This window comes from Trichomycterus rosablanca, chromosome 21 (genome assembly GCF_030014385.1).
Source record: "Trichomycterus rosablanca isolate fTriRos1 chromosome 21, fTriRos1.hap1, whole genome shotgun sequence".
Taxonomy (NCBI): Eukaryota; Metazoa; Chordata; class Actinopteri; order Siluriformes; family Trichomycteridae; genus Trichomycterus; species Trichomycterus rosablanca.
The window spans coordinates 21,319,355-21,339,857 of NC_086008.1; the positions used below are offsets into that span (position 1 = coordinate 21,319,355).

The window sequence follows — 20,503 nt, forward strand, 5'->3', positions numbered from 1 at the left end:
ATGGGTTGCAGCAGTTTGTCTTTCGACTTCACTCGCAAAATCCGCGATGGGACTGAAGCTCCTAGTGATTAAGTGACTAATGAAGTGTATTGCTTTGGCAATACGAATGTCCCTATTTGTCATGCCAATAAAGCTTCTTTTGAGTTTGAGTCAGCCTTTCCACTAATCCTCCAATCATCTTGCAGAAGCTCAGCGTCCGTGTTCTAACGTGTTCTAACGCATTTGTAGTCAATGAAATGTTAACACAACTGTACATATTTGACCATTTAATTTGGGACATTTTAGGGGAAGCTGAGCTTCCCTTGCAGTCTTAGAGAAATCGCCACTGGTCTGCACCCTGAGCACAAGGTGGTTTGTCCCAATTTAAAGTGGAGCAAATCCAGCTGGCTGCACAAGGCCTCGACTTCGGCATCAAACACCTTTCACGATTGATGGGGACCTCACAAATGGGCACAAATTCCCACAGACACTCCAAAATCTTGAAGTGGAAAGCCTTTCCAGAAGAGAAGAGGCTGTTATAGCTGCAATGGATGGAGCAACACCCTTTTAACGAGCATGGTTTTGGAACGGCATCTCAGGATTAGAGAAAATGAATTCATGATTTCTTTTGTTCTGCAGGTCGACCTTAGGTTAGGATTTATAATTCTGTCTCTCAGACGTCTCTTTGTTCTCGGCTTCCTGCCAGAAGACAAACTCTCCAACAAACTTAGTCATGCTTAAAACTGGGGGACGGGGCCAGGTTCGGACAGATCGGGGATTTATGGGCCGTTAAAGTGTCGAGCACCAACACAAACAGCAGCGCCGATTAAATTTATACAACATTAATGCTGATTTTTTCTTTTAATGCTCATTAAAAATCAACATGCGGTGAGTCTCAGCGGAAGTTCTGAGCTTCTGGGTTTGAGTCTTAGTGGAGGGTCGGAGCTCCTGGGTTTGAGTCTCAGCGGAGGGTTGGAGTTCCAGGTTTTGAGTCTCAACAGAGGGTTGGAGTTCCTGGGTTCGAGTCTCAGTGGAGGGTCTGAGGTCCTGGGTTTGAGTCTCAGCAGAAAGTTGAAGCTCCTGGGTTTGAGTCTCAGTGCGAGGTTGGAGCTTTTGGGTTTGAGTCCCTACATGGGATTGAAGCTTCTGGGTTTGAGTCTTAGAGAAGGGTCGGAGCTCTTGGGTTTGAGTCTCAGCAGAAAGTCGGAGCTTCAGGGTTTGAGTCTCTGTGGTGGTTTGGAGTTCCAGGGTTTGAGTCTCAGTGGAGGGTCAGAGCTCTCAGGTTTGAGTCTCAGCAGAAAGTCTGAGCTCCTGGGTTTGAGTCTCAGCGCTAGTCCACTGCATGGCCAAAAGTATGTGGACACCTGACCTTGAGTTTGTTGGATTAATCCCAAAAGTATTAAGTGAGGTGAGGCTGGGTAAAGTATATCTCTACAGACGCCACTTTGTTCACATTTATTTGAGGTCCTTGATCAGGGGCCTAAAAGTGGCAGCTTTGCAGTGGTGGGGCTTGATCCGGCAACCTTCTGGTTACTAGTCCTGTACCTTAACCGCTGTTCACAGTAGCATGGTCGTGTTGGAAGAGAAGCGAGACGTTTACCAAACTGCTGAAAGCATTAAAAGCTAATTAGGATGGGCGTCCGTATACTTGTGGCCATACGGCTCGGGTCCATGACGGATCTCGGCACCATATCGAGAGCTTGTAATTCGATTTACATGCTAATTGGGGAACATGTGACCTCGTTATCTCACACCTGGTTACCGCGGCCCCATCTGGGCCCCGCAGTATAATCACACGTCATTTATATTGATCAGCACAATCATGAAGAAGATTGAGGTCGTGGTGGCTCGCGTGACGTCTGTCTGTTCGGAGCGAGACCTGTCTGATTGCTTCACGTCCCTCCGAGACGCCTCGGGTTCGAGCGAATGGAACACGTATGTCTTGATTCATGCCTGACTACATGGCTGCTTTCATCACAAGCATTAAACACAACCAGAAGCATCATGGTGGGAAGTCTAGGGAGCTCTAAACAGATCTCACAGGGAGGAATAATAGATGGAATGTCAGGAACGTCCTACTGAAGCATTTCTATGTAACATCAGGTCACAGAAACATCTGCAGAAGTTCATGTAGAAGATGAAGCAATTTCACAGCTGTAATCCATTCATGCAGCCTTTGGTGGACCAGCTGACGAGCTCTACGGCTGAAACGCTACACTACATAGGTCAGGGGTATCTTAGAAGGTACTAAACCATAAATCAAAAGGTTGCTGGTTCAAGCCTCACCACCACCGAAGTGTTTATAGACATAATTAGATAAAAATTGGAATTAAAGCATCAGCTAAATGCGGCAATTGCCTGTACAGAGCTTTGGGATGAACCAGAACATCGACTGAGGCTCTCGTCCAGCCATACAAAGGCTCAAATTTTGACTAAATAGGCACAAATTCCCATACAGTCTGGTAAAAAGCCTTAGCCCTACTTATAGGTTGATAAGATCACATGGAGGTTGTTCTATTTAATAGCGTTTGTTTTTGAAGTTGGACGTCCAACACGCTCATGGTCGTCTAAATACTTATGACCATATAGCGTAGCTCTGACTCTGACCAGGACATGATTGGCTTTGTCTAGGGATGGGGGGTAGGAGCGGTTGAGGCTCCCTGATGGATTGGTGTCCTGTCCGTGGACCCACCGCGACCCTGACCAGGACATGATTGGCTTTGTCTAGGGGTGGGGGGTAGGAGCGGTTGAGGCTCCCTGATGGATTGGTGTCCTGTCCGTGGACCCACCGCGACCCTGACCAGGACATGATTGGCTTTGTCTAGGGGTGGGGGGTAGGAGCGGTTGAGGCTCCCTGATGGATTGGCGTCCTGTCCGGGGACCCACCGTGACCCTGACCAACTCTGAAGAAGTGGAAGGTGCAGTAACTGCCGCAAGAATTATATTTGAAGTACTTAGCAGACGCTTTTATCCAAAGCAAGTTACAATTGTGACCTAATAAGGGCCTCGCTCAGGGGCCCAACAGTGGCAACTTGGCGAAGGTGGGGTTTGAACCAGCAAATTTCCGATTACTAGTCCAGCCTGTTAACAGCTGAGCTACCACTCCTGCTAATGTGTTCTGCCTATTAATAAATCGTCTTTGTGACCCAGGCGTACTTCTGGACAGCACCCAGTACTTCTAAGATACCCCCTCCGCGACCCTGATCAGTAAATCTGCGCTGGATGATAATGGTGCTGCTGGCACTTTAAATGGCGCTTGACAGAATCGAGCTGTCATTGTTTACATCCAAGTTTCATATTAGCGCTGTAGCTACACACCGTCTCTCCTCAAATAAACATCAATAAAACTAGCAATAATGTCCAGATTCGGGGTTTTTAATTAGATTTTATTGTTTATTTTTTATTTCGGGAGGTTATTTGTACAGTAGGCGGTTATTAGTGGTTATTTTATGAATGGTTGAGCAGTGAGACTCATCATGGCTTCGTATGAAGAATGGAAGAAAACGCTTCACTTTTATTATTTTATTAAATTCACGTTAAATATTTATTCTATGCTTTTCTCGGTAAGTATCACAACTGATAATATAAATAAAAATCTATTTTTATTTTTTTAAATTTCACCGCCGTTCATCTCCATTCATAACCGAGCTAGCACTTAGCAACCTTAGCTAACCCACTCTTACATAGAAACATACATTGAATATAAATTAAAGTTGCTTTCTATTAAACATTCCTTTTATTCTTAGAGCTTTACAACTTCTATTTTATCAGGCTGCAGTGTTTCGTGATGAAAAAGCCGTTTTGAGACTTGGTGTAATGTTATTATCAGCATTCACCTGTTCCTGGGCTATACTGTTTACACTAATAAGCAAGTACTGACAGCCCTGATTAAAAAAATACTTCAAATCTTTGGATTTAGATCTTAATACACAATTTGTTTCCTTTTTGGCTGCTGGTTTTACATCGGACGCCCTTTTTGACGTTTTTCTATCCGGGCTTGGGACCGGCACCGAGAGCGCACCTCCCAATAACAAGCCTCCATCTCTCTGGATCCTCAGATCCCAACAGTACTGGATTAAAGTGCTTTACTAATAATAAAGAACTCAGATTGCTTGGTTATTCTTTTCACTAATTATAAGTTTGAGTTTAAATTCAATTTATTCTTCAGGCTACCCAAGGAGGGCGGGCGTCCCTGCTAATTTTAAGGGAGTTTTTCCTTGCCTCAATCGCCCTTGGTTTGCTCAGCAGGGTTTTTTTGGTCTGTCGGTCCTGGAGACGATGTCTGTTGTAAGCGCTATGCAAATACATTTGTCCTGACTTGACTTGACTTTACTTTACTGCTGCATGACTGGTACTGAGTAACACTTCAGGCTGGTGAACGCTCCAGCCACTTCTTGTTTTTGTGAGATATCGTTGGACGTAAACACCTCACATCTTGTGCATCATGTTTGTGATATTCGAGGGCTTGATGTACAGCAGGTGTAGGTGGATTGTTGTTGTGGTAAAAGCCACCGCTTGCTTTTGGTTTCAGTTTCTCGGCTGATGGTCACAGTTTGAGAATATTTCTTGAACTCTTTACACTTCTGTCTGGACAAAAGAAAGGAATCACCACTTACATTCTGCTCTAATAATACAGCAGTAATAATATTATTACTATAGAATTACAGCGGTACCTTGACAACGTTAGTTGCGCTTCGAGTTTTAAAGACGTTGAGTTTCGAGGTATTTGATCCCATGAGGATGTTTGGGGAACCTGTTAATGCGTCCATGGTCCCGTGGAGCTGCAGATATTTTACTCATGTAAAATAATTGACTTGTTTTAACACTTAAACACTGAAAATAACACAAATATAATATAAACACACTAAAATAGAAAGCTGATTCTGATTCTCACAATTTCTCAGAAGCTCGAGCTGTAACACAAGTTTAAAAGTGAAACAGGGAGAAAAATCCAGATAAACACAGAAACATGTGGAGCTGTAACACTGGATCTGACGCTTATTCCACACTAATGCAGATTCATCTCATATTAACACACTGATGACGTTTTACCGCTCAAGCCGAGCGCCGAACACGTTGAGTTTAAGGGACAAAAAAAGTTCAAGGGTAGAAATTTCACGACGAAGGGCGTTGAGTTTCAAAGATTTTGAGTTTAGGGGACGTTGAGTTACAAGGTACAGCTGTGTTATTATTACAATAGTATTATTACAATAATAATTAATCATTTTTTGATAAATTGGAATTGTCTTAAGTTAACACGTACATAGCTGTCTCAGTTTTCTTTTTACGGTTGTAATATGACCTTTTATTTGTGGAAAAATGATGATTTAATTCTGAGAATAGATATGTTTGATGTTATGATTTCTTAAAACATAGGACTTTATTTCCAAAACACTGGTTTTTTTTTTTTTAGAGGAAATTAATTTCTTAAATGTCAGAACATTTTCTTGGGTTTCTTTCTTTTATGAACTTGCTCCTAAAATATTAGATTTATTATTATTATTTTATTTATTTATTTTGTTGTTGTTGAATTGTAGATATTTGGATATTTAGTTTACTTTATGCTCATTTCTTAACCCACGTGGCTATAATCATCACCGAAGCATGTCATTGGTTTTGGAGCTTGCCCTTTATGCACAGATATTTCTTCAGATGCTCTGAATCTGTTAATAATATAATGTACTGTAGATGGAAAACCCATTCAATTCCTTGCAACTGTATGTTGAGATCCATCCTTGCTCGTAAATGACTGAGCCTTTTGGTGTAGCCTGTTCATGTGTCATGTTCCCCAGTCCCAGATTCTTTGGAATGTTCCAAAAATTTTGGGACAGTCATGACATGCTAATCTTTCTTGACCTGTATTCAACCTATACATTCAGCTTCTAAATGTAATGGCTGCTCGATGTTCTTCCATTTCTCCTTCTATTTTTGTCTGATGTCTTTTTGCATTTTGATGGTATGAAATTGCTTTATTATCTCTGTGTGTTTTTTTTATTATCTCTGTGTTCTTTTTTAATTTATTAGGAACGTTCCGTGTTCTGTTTTTATTGCTCTGAGGCTTTTCTGTCTGGCGTGTTTGCTTTAGTGCTGTTTTGCGTCTCTATTTGTATTCCTCGCTCTTCTTTGTTTGCTGATTGATTTTCCTTCCTCGCTCTTGTATTTCACCTTACCTGCTTTTGTTCCCTGAATAATAATCATACACAGTCTCTGTTTGGTGTGTGTGTGTGTGTGTGTGATCAGTTCCTGGGCCTGTGTGTGCTGTGCATCGGCGCTTACGCCGAGGTGGAGCGTCAGAAGAACCGCACCCTGGAGGGCGTGTTTCTGGCGCCGGCCGTGGTGCTGATACTGCTCGGCCTGGTCATGTTCACCGTGTCCGTGGTGGGCATGGTGGGCTCCCTGCGCGACAACAAGACCCTCCTGCACATGGTGAGTCCAGAGGCCGGTGAACGTCGGTGTAATCCAGATGTTTGTACTGAGTGCCGCTGGTGTTTTACAGTTCCTGTGCGTGCTGTCCGTCCTGCTGGCGCTCCAGGCCGTCGCCCTCATCGTCGCCCTGCTGTTCGAGAAGACGGTGAGTGACCGTCCGTTCTCCGGACGCTGTGCATTGTGGGTCCCGTGGCCCGGCTGACCTCCGTCCCTCTGTTTCTCCAGACTTCCGAACTGTTCCAGAAGAACATCCGCGAGGGTATAAAGCACTACTACGATGATCTGGACTTCAAAAACATCCTGGACTACGTGCAGCAGAAGGTTTGAACCTTGACCGATTGGGTTTATTTAGGGTCCTGTTGTTTATTTACTCAAAACAGCTCCTGCTGTGTCCCAAATTTGTTTAATTTTGACATACGATTTGGGACACAACCAGCAGTTTGTCCCTCATACCATGTAGGTGGACCAGTGTCCAGAAAACATTGGTGGCATTTCTGGATGTTGTTGATTTACAGCTTCTGCTTTATTTAAGAGTCTTAACTTGCATTTGTAAGTGCAGCGGCAAACTGTGTCTACCGACGAGGGTTTTCCAAAGCATTCTCTCTGAATCTGTTAATAATATAATGGACTGTAGATGGAGAACCCATTTAATTCCTTGCAGCTGTGCGTTGAGAAAGGTTATGTTGTTTTTTTTGCATAGGTTTGACCCTCAACCCATCCGTACTCATAAAAGACTGAGCCTTTCGGTGTAGCCTATTCATGTCTCATATTCCCTAGTCCCAATTTTTTTGGAACGGTAATAGCAACTCCTTAATAATGCCTAATAAGTACAAACCAAGTTTCAAAAATGTTGGGACAGTCATGACCTTCTAATCCTTCTTGACCTGTATTTAATGGAATGTATAAAATCTATACATGCAGCTTCTAGATGTGATGGCTCCACGACATTCCAAAAAAGTTGGGACAGCTGATTATTCTTCTCTGTTTTGCAAGACTGTTGTTCAGTTGGGTCACCGCTGCTGCATTTCCTCCACATTAAACTGGTCTTGACCATGATTTCTGAGTAGTGGTTTAGTGGTGAATGTACTGGCCTAGTAATCAGAAGGTTGCTAGTTCAATCCCCACAACTGCCACTGTTGAGCCGCTGAGCAAGGCCCTTAATCCTCACTTGCTCAAACTGTACTTGGGTTTAGTTGTCAGACGCTTTGAACAGTCTGGTGTAAAAAAGGTGGTTAAGGTACTGGACTAGAAATCGAAAGGTTGCTGGTTCAAGCCCCACAGCCACTCTTGGGCCCTTGAGCGAGGCCTCTAACTCTCAGTTGTTTAGCCAATATACTGTCACAGTAGTGTAAGTCGCTTTGGATAAATGGCAGAAATGTAAATGTGAAACATGTCTGTCTGTCTGTCTGTCTGTCTGTCTGCAGTTCTCCTGCTGCGGCGGTGACGAGTACAGGGACTGGGAGGTGAACCAGTACCACTTCTGCAACGGCACCGGGCCCCTGGCCTGCGGGGTTCCTCATACCTGCTGCGTCTGGAAAAAAGAGGTGAGTCCCGACCACGCCCAGCGTTTGGTTTCCAGTAGCCACAAATAAACGCCAGGTTTAAAATCCTACATTGTTCAGTGGGATTTCTACCTCTTAAAATAAGCACTCACTGCGACCCTGACCAGGATGCCGCGGTTACCAAGGCGTGATGGATGAATTCATTTCTGTTCTGTCTTTTCTCTTTCATACAGGCTGGAGAAGTGGTGAACACACTCTGTGGCTACAAGACTCTCACACAGGAGGTATGAAAGTATCCCCCCACTCCCCTTATTTATACAACTATTTGAGGTCTAGCAGTATGGTACACGCCGTCCACACAACAAATCAATTTAAATTCTGACATTTAAAGGGGCCTTTAGAAAAAGTCAGATCCGAAGAAGCGTTCAAGCCAAGATATGACATCACAAAAACATGAACAAATGTGACATCACAACCCTGCTGCCTAGGTCAGGCAACTTTTACTTGTTTCAGTGGCTTCTGTGACACCCACTGTCACTCTGGGTGTAAAGGAAGTTCACGAATCAACCCTACAAAGATATCATTTCATTTTTGTTTCAACACTTCATCCTGGTCAGGGTCACGGTGGGTCAGTTTCCCACAAGGAACACTGGCAGGTGCCGATTTACCTCCTCAGACATAGCCAGTCATGTCTGTGTGTACTCCCGGCCGACTGATAGCACAGCTGTGATTTGCCACCCCAGCGCCTACTATAAAAAACACCACCACGCCCTACTGTGAAATATGGTGGTGGTAGCATCATCTGTTTCAGTTAGTTTTGATTAGATACTGCCCTTTCTGTTCTGTACTTATATGGAACGTCGATATGGTGTCCCTGATTTATCAGCTAGAACAGCAGCCTTCAACCTTTAGGAAGGCTTCTCCACAAGCATTGTCAGTATGTCTGTGGGAATTTGTGCCCTAGCAGCTGGCTTGGCTCCCAGTCGACATTCACGTTCATCCCAAAGCTGTTCCGCCTGAAACGACTTTGTTTTTGAATTCTTTTTCCATCCACCAGAAGAATTATTGGATTTTTCAGCCCAGGTCCCGAGAGAACACGCACGATTCCAGTCCGAATATAAAGACCAGCGGGGCTCCCGTGGAGTTTTTGTTTATGCCACCTGCTTGGCATCAATTTTCTCCAGGCACCATCATTCTGCGTTTTTATTTTTTCCGCGCTGCTTTTCTGCGGCTCTTTATTTAGACAAATTGTAGCTTCACTATCCCTCCCATCTCATTCCCTCCATTACCCAAATTGTTGTGACCTTAACGGAATCAATTTGAAATGGTTTTGTGCTGTCACCCCTCCTAAACCCCCCCCCACCTAATTTCTCTCTTTGCCGGGTCTGTGTGCAGCGGGTGGACCTGGCTGACGTCATTCATGTACGCGGGTGCATTCACGCCGTCAATCTGTGGATGGGCGACAACATCGGGGCCACCATCGGGATCTGCTGCGCTCTGGGGCTCCCACAGGTAACCAACCGAGACAATTAATGGACCCAACCTCGACCCTTGAGTGGCCTAGTCAGCGGTTTTGGATTAATTTTGCACAGCATGACGCACTGTCAGCATCTCTAGCTAGTTAGCGACATTAGTGTAGGTCTAGATTCCATTTCTGACACTTGATTACCTAAAATATTTATTATTCTTATATTAATGTTGTTTTTCCCCTTCAGTGATCAATTTTACTAGCAAATTCTTTGTTTATGCTATACAGCTGCCCTAATTTTATTAGTTTATTATAAAAAACACACAATAGCTCAGAGTGTAAAGATGTAGACGTTATTTCGGACACTGGCCAATTTATTATTTAAATTATTTATATCGTAAACCCATTTGTATCAGTTTTTTATTCATTGTTTATGCTATACAGCGGCCCTAGTTTTATTCATTTATTATAGAAAACTCACAATAGGTCCCAGTTTAAAGATGTAGACGCTATTTCAGACACTGGCCAATTTATTAATTAGAATATTAACTTATATTAAAGTCGTTTTACCCCTTAAGTGATCAATTTTTCTAGTGAATTCATTGTTTATGCTATACAGCTGCCCTAAATTAAATTCGTTTATTATAGAAAACACACAGTAGCTCTTCATGTAAAGCTGTAGATGCTATTTCAGACACTTGCCAGTTTATTATTTAAATTATTAACTTATAATAAAGTCGTTTCTCTCCTTTAGTCTTCAATTTTACTAGCGCATTCATTGTTTATGCTCTACAGCTGCCCTAATTTTATACGTTTATTATAAAAAAACACACAGTGGCTTCTCGTGTAGAGCTGTAGATGCTATTTCGGATGCTGGCCAGTTTATTTATTGAATTATTTGTATCGTAAACCCTTTTTATCATTTTCCCATTCATTGTTTATGCTATTGAGCGGCCCTAATTTAATTTGTTTAGTATAGAAGACATACAGGTTCTAGACTGTTAGATAGAGGGGATCAATTCAAATGTTTTTTATAATTTCTATTGATATTCATGATAAAATATTGAGCACACAGCGTCCCTGGGTAATGTACAAGTGAACAGTGCTGTGAAAAAGTAATTGCCCCTCGGTAGCTCAGCGGTTAAGGTACCAGACTAGTAATCAGAGCCACTGTTGGGCCCCTGAGCACAATTGCAAGTCACTTTGAATAAAAGCATCAGCTAAATGGCATGAATGTAAATTTTATTGTGCGACGTGTCCTTTATTACCGGGAGAAATACGACGGCTCCCGAGCAGAGACCGGCGCAACGTAAAAGCTTTTCTTTCCCATCAGTAAAAGACGGGACAACGAGGATCCTGCTCTGTGAAGGAACTCGCCGCTAATAAAACGAGCGCTCGCTGCCCTAAAGTGAAGCTTGATGGCGCGCCGTGTTAGCCGCTTCCCGGAACCGCTCCGGCCCCGACCTTTCCGAGATGCCACTTACTAAAACTGATCTTCTTTGTCTGACTCATTCGCTTTTACTCGCGTGATTCCTCTTCTCGGTCGGACGGAGCTCGCTGCGTGCCCGTCGCCTCGCTCCGGTCCCGTCCGCCTAGCGATAAATTACAGCTCGAGCGGCTGCACGTACGCCTGCTCATATAGAGCGCTGCGAAGTTAGAACCCTGTTAAACCTTACTTTAAATCTTCACACCAGCTGGTCAGATGGTCGTCCGGTTGGTCGCCAAGCCTGACCGTCATCTAAAAGCCCTCTAGAATCTGTTGAGCTCAGCTTGGTTATCACCAAAATGGGCAGCTGAGGGGCAGCTGTAGCCTAGTGGTTAAGGTACTGTTTTAGTAATCAAAAGCTTGCTGGTTCAAGCCCCACCACTGCCAGGTTGCCACTGTTGGACCCTTAAGCGAGGCCCTTAACCCTCAGTTGCTTAGATTGTATACTGTCCCAGTACTGTAAGTCGCTTTGGATAAAGGCGTCCACTAAATGGCGAAAATGGAACAACTGTTTGCACCATAGGGTTCACCTGGCTTTGGAAATCTATCTTATGTTTGTTGGCTGTCATACGACCCCCTTGGACCCCCCCGTTCTAAAATTAGATCTAGCATTTAGATCTAGCATTTAGATCTAGAAACGATGGTAAATGTTGACTTGACCAGGACTTGCTCATGGAGGGCGGCACGGTGGCGCTGTCACCTCACAGTGAGAAGGTCCTGGGTTCGATTCCCAGGTGGACCGGTCCGGGTCCTGCATGTTCTCCCCGCTTATTGCTCATGGATCCAGAGATTGAGCTCTTTACTCCAAGGAATTCTTCGTTGCGTTGTGGCCTTTGGTGCAGAAGGTTCATGAACTCTCGCAGTTCATTCCGGGAACTTGTTACCCCTCTCATTTACGCTAATCCGTTCATGCTGCAGCCCCCCTCCCTCCGTCCTCCCACATTCCTCACCTCCTTCATCAGGATTTCATTTTCCTTCCCTCTGTTCTCTCTCCACTTCCATAGAAAGAGTAAAAAGGGGGGTAGGGGGTAGATCTCCAGCTGCTTCCCTTCATCCCTACTTCGCTGTTGCTGCCCTTATTAGAGGCACCAGGTCGATCCGTTCAGAAGACGAGGTCCGTCCTGACAGGAGCAAAATAGCCGAGTCACGCCGAGCCGTGCTCTCATTTCGGAAATGATCCTTTATGATGATGATCCTCTGATCTAATCAGGAGTTCTGAGATCTTGTATACAGGTCATGAATTCAATAAGGAGACAAACCTAAATGTCGTAGAATCTGGAATTTAGAAGCTTAGTATTTAGAGGGTTTGATTGGTTTTCATGGTTCCACAGGACTTTAGGAACCTTAGAAATACTTCAGCTTTATGCTCTTGATTCTAGACATTTAGGTTCGTCTTGGGCATGTTTCCTCAGCACCAGTCTGTTAGGGTTCCTTCACCAGGATCCTAAATGTCTTGGGTGCCAATTAGGAACCTCAGTGCTGTGGGCATGAACAGCGAGAACATCTTAGGAACCCAATCTAATAAGGAGTTCTGGGATCTCGTGTACAGGCCATGACTTCAATAAGGACGTTGGACTAGAGCGCATCTCTGGAGTCTCCACAGCTAGATCCTGGAATCTAGAATTTAGAAGGTGTTCGTGGTTCCACTGGACTTCAGGAACCTTAGAATCTCTTGGAAACTTTAGCTTTATGCTCTTGATTCTAGACATTTATGTTCAATTCCAGAACAAGAACTCCTGGGTGGGAACTTTATGTTCCTTCACTGTGATCCTAAATGTTTTGGGCGCCAATTAGAAACCTGTTGGCATGAACAGCAAGAACGTCTTAGGAACCCAGTAACCCAGGGTAGAACGGACCAGGTGGAAAACCTGGTGTAGAGTTCAGAAATCCAAAGTGACCTACAATTGTGACTGGATATGCATATGGAATGAAAGCAATCTTAGGTGCCTCGCTCAGGGGCCCAAGGGTAGTAGTAGTGGTGGTGGTAGGGCTTAAACCAGTGACCTTCTAATCCCAAGTCCAGTACCTTCACTGGTGAGCTAACGCTGCCTCCTATGTGCTAAAAACTACTCGACTCTGTGAAATACGGTGGTGGCAGCACTGCTCTGAGACACAACTAATCTAAGGTTCTGATGATCCTCCCGTTGCAGTTGCTGGGCATCCTGCTGAGCTGCGTCTTCTGGAACCTCCTGGTGGAAATGAGCGAGTCCATGGACATGGTCGACTTCAAGATGCTCAAACACGCCGGTTTTAAGTACACCGAGCTGGACCTGGCCGGCGCCGGCTGGTGCATGTGTTTGCCCCGCGACGGCGGCTATCTGCCCATACCCGCCTCGGAACCAGAGCCGGAAGAAGCCACACACACAAGTCCCGAGCCGGATTGGATTTCAGATCTCGAGCCGGACCAGACACGGGCCGAAATAATCCTCGGTCAACCGGAGCCCGGCCGGGGCGGGACGGACGAAGTGGACAACCTGGTGTAGAGTTCAGAAAGGGAATTCTATTTCAATTTCATTTCATTTTATTTATTAGTTTTGGTTTAATTATCGACGTAATTTGCACTACGTAGCGGTTTTAGTGTCAGCAAAGAGGAAACTTTAAAAATGAATCACATTTACACTAAGCTGTCGAACACTGGACGTTTATTTATTTTATAATTAGTAGCATTTTTTAAAATAATTTGTACGTTCTTTGGAATTCTATGGATTTTTTTTATGGATTTGGGGTTTAGCTAGTTGTACCTGTCGTTATTTTTAATTGTTAATTATTTTACTCAGTGGGTCGAGTTGGATTCGCCCTTGTTTTATATGAATGGTTATTGTTTTTTATTATTTTTATATGATTCTTTTTTATTTTAATCATTTTTTAATGAGAATTTTCTAGGTAAAAGCATTCGAATGCCCCACCACCGCCAAGAGTTTGAGCTTTCTAGTTTCTAGCCTGGCCGGGAGCTGATGGAGGGAAGGTCTGACAGGGTTTCTTCTCATCAACGCAGCAACAGCGACTCCTACTGAAAAAGGACCACACGTAGGACAGCATGACTATGACAATCCACTGCTCCACCGGCGAGCTCTGCGGAATCGGACATGACTCAAAACTCTTTACCATTCCGGCGGAGTGATAATAAATGTGTATTTATGCATACTCAGTAGAGAAGCTTGGTACTGTTCAGTCACCTGTAATATTTAATTCTATGCCATTTTTATGCTTCCTCTGTACTGGTGCTGACCCCGCCCTAATTGAGGAGCGCGAACTGACACACGCCCCCTCCGACGCGTGCTCAGTACCGACTGCATCTTTTCACCTGCACGAGGTGAGTTGATATGCAGATCAGCCTTGTGTATGGAGAGTCACACCCTGATCGCATTATTCCTCGACTCATGTAGCCGGCCAGCCCAGCCGGATGGCAGAGCCGAGGCTCTGGTGTGGTAGCGTATTTTATCTCTGCGCCACCTGAGCAGCCAAAGTTCACACTTTTTAAACGGTTAGTTTAATAATGTCCCAAGTTATTTTGGGTAGCTGTACCAACCAGGTAGCTCTGTCAAAGTCTGGACTGTGGGTGTGGGGGGTGTATCAGCGTTTAATTAAAAAGTACACTGGTGTGGCCTTAATATCTGAGTGACATAATTATGACATCAAAACTCTTTTCTTTAATCGTGGGAATCATAGGACCTGGGTTTGATTCCCTGGAGTCCTTTCTGTGTGGAGGTTGCATGTTCTCCCCGTGTCCACATGGGTTTCCTCCTGGTGCTCCGGTTTTCTTCCAACAAGTCCAAAGACGTGCAGATCAGAGCTACTGAAAATTCTGTGTGTGTGCCCTGTGACGGACCGGCGACCCGTCCGGGGCGTTTCCTGCCTTTCGCCTAATCAGTCAGTCCAAAACAGACGATGAATAAATGAACGACATGTCGGATATGCCAAGGTCGAGGTCTGTACAGTGATTGGACGCTGCTGTCGATTAATGTTTACAATCATGAGGGTAGAAATTGACTCGCTGCCTTAGTCACCCCGAACACGTTTGTCCGAAATACCTCAGGCTTTTTAAATGCTGTTTTTTTAATCTGATCAGAAAGAAAATTGTACTTGAAACGTAACTGGTGATGCACAGTTCGATCGTTCCGTTGTTTGTGTTTCGTTGATTGTTACGCTGTGATTTTGAGTGCATGTTTGTTTATGTAAATAAGACTTGGTCTGTAACAGCCTTCGTTTTTACTACACTGTATCCTCACACGAGGCGCCGAATAAAATTTAAATTGTGATTGGTCGTCATCATTGTGCTTACAAGGGCATCCCTTAATGTAGGGACATTATTCCTAGTCCATACTGTATTTAGTATAATGGTTTCCATCACGGTGTCCTCACACAGGGCACCAAATACAATGTAGACTAGTGTTTGCTAATGTTCATTTTAATTTCCTTTAAGCAGGACATAAGTTAATGTGGTGGTTTCTAAATTGGGAGGCTGTAAGCTACATACTGTAAAGGTGATTTATCACTATATTTTGTTGTGTTTAATAACAAACAGTGTTTAAAACGTTTAAGATTAATTCCAGAAGCAAAAGACTTCAAAACAAAAGACGGGCGTGTTGGAATGTGGGCACTTGAAAATCTTCTTGCCTACAACAGTGCGGCACTGTGTTATCATAGGGGAATTGTCTTTAGTCCCTGTTGTATTTGGGATAGTGGTCTTCCTCAGTGTCCTCACACGGGGCGCCAAATACAATGTAGACTAGTGCCTGCTAATATGGATGAATTGTCCCTAGTCCCTGCAGTATTTCGTATAAAGGTCTCCCTCACAGTGTCCTCACACGGGGCGCCAAATAATCTTTGTATTCTCAAATCGATTGTCCGGTAATGTAGTGGAATCATTCCTATTTCCTACTGTGTTTAGTATAATGGTCTCCCTCACAGTGTCCTCACATGGGGCGCCAAATAAAATGTAGACTAGTGGGTCATATTATTCATCATCATTGTTCTGAAACGGGGCGCCCGTTATGTTGAGGAATCAGCCTCAGTCCTTACTATATCTTCACTGTAGTCTTCTTTGAGGTGACCCTACACGTCCTCACATGGGGCACCTCGCATGTAAACTAATTAGTGATTAGCCATCATCACTGTCCTTGTTTTTAGTATAAAAGTCTCCCTCACCGTATCCTCACACGGTGCGCCAAATAAAATTTAGACTAGTGTTTGGGGGGTATCTGTTAACGTAGTGGAATTATTCCTAGTCTCTACTGTTTTTACTATAATAGTCTCCATCACAGCACCAAATACAAAGTACAGTAGACTTGTGGGTCTTATTATTTATCATCATTGTTCTCAAACGGGCACCATGTATGTGTAGGAATTAGCCTCAGTCCCTGGTGTATCTTCGATTGTAGTCTTCCCTAAAGTCACCTCACACGGGGCACCAAATACAATATAGACCTGTGTTGGTAAAACTAATCTTCGTGTCCTTATATCGATTGACTGGTAATGTAGGGAAATGATTCCTGGTCCCCTTCTGTATTTAATCCGGTAATGTGGGGAGATTATTCTTAGTCCTGATTGTATTTAGTGTAATAGCCTTCTTATAGCGGGCAACAAATACAATCTAAACTAGTTAGTGATTGGTAATCATCATTGTCCTTGCAAGGGCATTCCTTAATGTAGAGAAGCTGTCCTCAGTCCCAACTGTGTATAGTATAATAGTCTCACATACAGTGTCCTCACACGGGGCACCAAATAAAATGACTAGCATCTGCTCTTATTAATCTTTGTGTCCTCACACGTGGTGTCCATTAATGTAGGGGAATTATTCCTAGTCCCTGCTGTATTTACTATAATAGTCTGCCTTAGTGTCCTCACACGGGGCACCAAATACAATCTGGACTGGCGGGTAATATATCCTCATTGTCCTCGCATGAGGCATCCGGTAATGTATTGGAATTAGTCTTAGTCCACAGTGTATTTAGTGTAATAGCTTGAGATCTCAGCACTGATGGGCTTGCATATTTCACCCCTGCACCCCGAGTGCCCACTTTGGGTTCAATTGTGTAGTTTATTAGATTATACTGATCATGTCGAGGCCATGTACATCTCTACCTCGTTCCTCCTTGATATAATCTTCATTACTTGTCCACCAGAATAAGAAAACTGTTAAAAAAGCCTAAAGTATTAAAAATATATAGGACTGGGGTCGGTTCTGCGGTTCCAGAGGTTCTTTTTGATGGTTTTTGCTGAAAATGGAGCTCGTCCACATTGCTGGCCTTATATAAAAAAATAAAAGCGCTACGGTTCCTGCCAATAAAGTCACATTAAACTTGTCCCACTCACATTTGTTTCCCGGCCAGTACAAGATATACTGACGGGCAATTATTTTAGATCAGCTCGGGCTTTTGGCTCGCCGGGGCGCTCGGTGCTGAAGGGTACGCGGCAGAGAGCAGAGGTCTGGAGGGACGCCAATAAAACGCCGCTCCGAGTTAAAGCCTCTCACATTTTATGCATTTACTGAATAATTTATACGCCGTGTGGCCAAAAGTACGTGGATGCCGGCCCTCTCGCCGATTTTGAGTTCTTCTACAGCTAATACCTAAAAGTCAGACTGCTTGGTCCCCCCTATCGGACCCGGACTCCTTCTCCCCCCTTCCCAGCTTGCTAAATCTTAATATGGGTGCCACTTTGCACCCCTTGACTTTGCCTGAAGTTTCTGGAGGTCTGCTTCCCGAGATGACACCCATGCTTCAGAAGAACCTCAATTACACGCTCCCCGGGTCGACCCCGGCACTCCGCCGTGACGAGCGGAGAGCACGACGGAGAGAGAGCGCCAGGCTCACGGGTAAATAAACGGGACGGGATAATAAGGCTACGCCCCAGGCCGGCGCAATTGGCAGAAAATGGGTTTGAATTGCATGCCGGCTTTTTTATCAGCGCCCGCTTCCTTTCTGTTTGCGTCCTCATCTTCCTCTCGGCCTTCGTCGCGAGCAAATTACGCCGAACTCGAGTGAAAAATCCGAAGCCGGGCGGGTTTGTTCTGCTGCCTGAAGCGGCTGCCTTCGGTGGCTTTGTTCCTAACCGAAAAAGCATTCGTTTTATTTTTTCAGCTTAGAAAGAATTCATCACGGGGCTTAGCAAATCATGTCTGTGTGGAAGCCCAGCTGGCCGATAGCACCGCTGAGGTTCGACCCCAGGAGCTGGTTTGTCCTCTAGTTTAAAGCTCCTATCTGATTAGCTGAATTCGGTTTCTTTAAACTTTGTGTCTTTATAGAGCTCACTTTGTGCACAGGGAAGGACCTTCCCTAAATTGTTGCTGCAAAGTTAGAAGCGTATGATTCCCTTTATTTTATTTAACTGACTTATTACACCTGTTAATAATTATTGTAGCTGAAACATATGAATTAAAAGATTAGAAGTGGCGTCCCGATACTTGTGTCCACATCTGACTGTGAGCTGGTTGGACGTTTTGGAACATGTATGTAGGAATTTGTGTACATTCATTAACAAATAAAATAGGCTACAAATGTCCTACATGGGTCCTGAGTGTCCATGATCGATAAGAGCTAACCGTTCTGTCCAGACAATCCATATTCCGGCATGATGCACAAGCAGCCTGAGGCCACCAGGATGTATCCGCTCATCGACCAATCATCTGTATCCCATAAATGAGATGAATAAGAATCCATCCAGTGACCCAAAAGTATGTGGACGCCTCTCATGCACCCGTTTCCACTCTTCTGGACCATGTCTGTCTGGGCTCAGCTGGAAAGAAGACCTGACTCACAGTCGACCTTCTAATTCATCCCAAACGTGTTCAGTGGGATTGAGGTCTTCACTTTGTGCATCCTTCCTCAAACTGTGGAGAATTACTCTAGCCTTCTACCTCTGGGATCAAGGGGTTCGAATCTCTGGCGGTGCTATCAGCAGGTCGGGCGTCTACATGTTGGCGTAAGGATGCCAACCTCACAAAACAGTGGACACACACACACACACACATTCAGTGGCCTATTTGGCTGCACCCCAGTTGTCCAGCTATTGATTCTCCGGTCCATATCATTGACTGACAGCCTGTGTGTGTGTGTGTGTGTGTTAGTTCTACAGATGAATTCTTCATCCACTTCACATCCTCTGGACCTCCAGCATCTCACTTTCGCTTCCAGCCGCACACATTCATGAATCCGTTTGATTAGCGAGAGAGATTTTTTTTCCCACATCCAGGTTCCTTCAGATGAAAGCAGGTGAGAACTTTTCTTCTTTACTTCTTATCTTCATGGGTTCTGACCTTCTGAATTCTGTTCTAGACGAGGTTTGGACAAAGATCTGGTTTGACCAGTTTGGTGTAAAGGAAGTGACAAAACTGCAGAAAAACCATCAAAACACTGAGAGTAAATAAATTAAATAATGCAACTAAACAGAAACTAGAGTTATAATGAATGTGAAAGTAAAAAGTGGCGCTTGAGTGGTGCAGTATTAACAACACAACAGTATTAGCCCACGACTGCTGTTACCCAGGTTCGAATCTCAGAGGTGCGCTGTGGGGACCTCAAAACACGCCTAAAACAGGGGTCAGCCACTTAAAACAGGAGCCAAAAGAAAACAAAGTTTTACATACAACGATACAAACGACTCCTGTTTTTATGTTTTACTTCTAATTGTTTCCATTTACCTTTAGAGAAAAACATTTCCGTGGTTTCTGCAGCTGTTCTTTATCTGTGACTGAATGATTGGAACAACCTTCACAAATTCTAGAATCACAGTCTTAGCATACTCAGAATTCTAGAGTCGTAGTCCTAATGTATTGAGAATTTTAGAATCGCATTCCTAGTATACATTTTCGTGAAAAATACGGTGAGATGGTAAATGAAAACGAAGATTAGAGTTGACTGGATTGGAGAATTTATTGGCACGATTGTGGGTTCTTACAGCAGTGTATCTGAAGAAGAACAAGGAACAGAAGTGTGCGTCTCCCTTTATACTGCTCTAGTCACATTACATTAGGTGTTGGACTTTGGAACCTCCATTCTGTGCTGACTGTTTTTCTTATCTGTTTATAACAGCTTTACGACAGACATGTTGCTTATCTTTTCTGCCGAAATGGACATTAATTTTACTTCATCCAAACAACAGAGTGAAAACCGTATATTTATAATAACTGATAAATAAAAGCAGCTCCGGACTTTTTAACACGCGGTCGATCTGAATCGGAACGGCCCGGGCTGTTCCATCGATCTGCCTCACGGCCCCCTGCCACTCACCCATCAATACTGGTGTAATTACACTGAGGTGCGCAGCGAGGACCCTGAGCGCGGCCGCTCATCCACATGACCCCGTTCTGAACGCACTATGCAGCCAAAAGTATCTGGACACCCGAGCACAAGCTTGTTTAACATCCTACTTCCAAACTAAGGACTTTAACAGACTACGTCCGAACTGTGAAGTGTGGCGGTGGTAGTCGTACAGCCGGTCAGAATCGATGCTGCACAATACAGAGAATATTACTTAATATTTCACTATGCTACGAGCGTGATTACAAAACATGCTAAGAATACAATTCTAGAATTCTGTCCATGCTAGAAATCTAATTTTAGAATTCTCTCCATGCAAAAAAATAGAATTGTAGACTTCTCTGTGAGCTATGAATTGAATTCTAAAATTCTCAGTATGCTA

The 20,503-nt window shown here is 44.0% G+C and overlaps 1 protein-coding gene across 1 annotated transcript; it reads left to right on the forward strand.

The window, feature by feature from the left end:
* Positions 1-3,448: 3,448 nt before the first annotated feature.
* Positions 3,449-15,120, forward strand: zgc:110329 (uncharacterized protein LOC550500 homolog). The gene is made up of 8 exons (XM_063017701.1): positions 3,449-3,542; positions 6,220-6,405; positions 6,476-6,550; positions 6,631-6,726; positions 7,830-7,949; positions 8,141-8,191; positions 9,303-9,419; positions 13,012-15,120. The coding sequence occupies exons 1-8, from the start codon at positions 3,456-3,458 to the stop codon at positions 13,342-13,344; spliced, it is 1,065 nt and encodes a 354-aa protein (XP_062873771.1). The 5' UTR covers positions 3,449-3,455; the 3' UTR covers positions 13,345-15,120.
* The last annotated feature ends 5,383 nt before the right edge of the window (positions 15,121-20,503 follow it).

What these genes read in the sequence shown, in the direction of transcription:
- zgc:110329 (XM_063017701.1), top strand. Translation starts at nt 3,456, where the DNA reads ATGGCTTCGTATGAAGAATGGAAGAAAACGCTTCACTTTTATTATTTT. An exon ending in TTTATTCTATGCTTTTCTCG is followed by an intron (nt 3,543 to 6,219) that starts GTAAGTATCACA and finishes GTGTGTGATCAG; the next exon opens with TTCCTGGGCCTGTGTGTGCT. An exon ending in ACAAGACCCTCCTGCACATG is followed by an intron (nt 6,406 to 6,475) that starts GTGAGTCCAGAG and finishes GGTGTTTTACAG; the next exon opens with TTCCTGTGCGTGCTGTCCGT.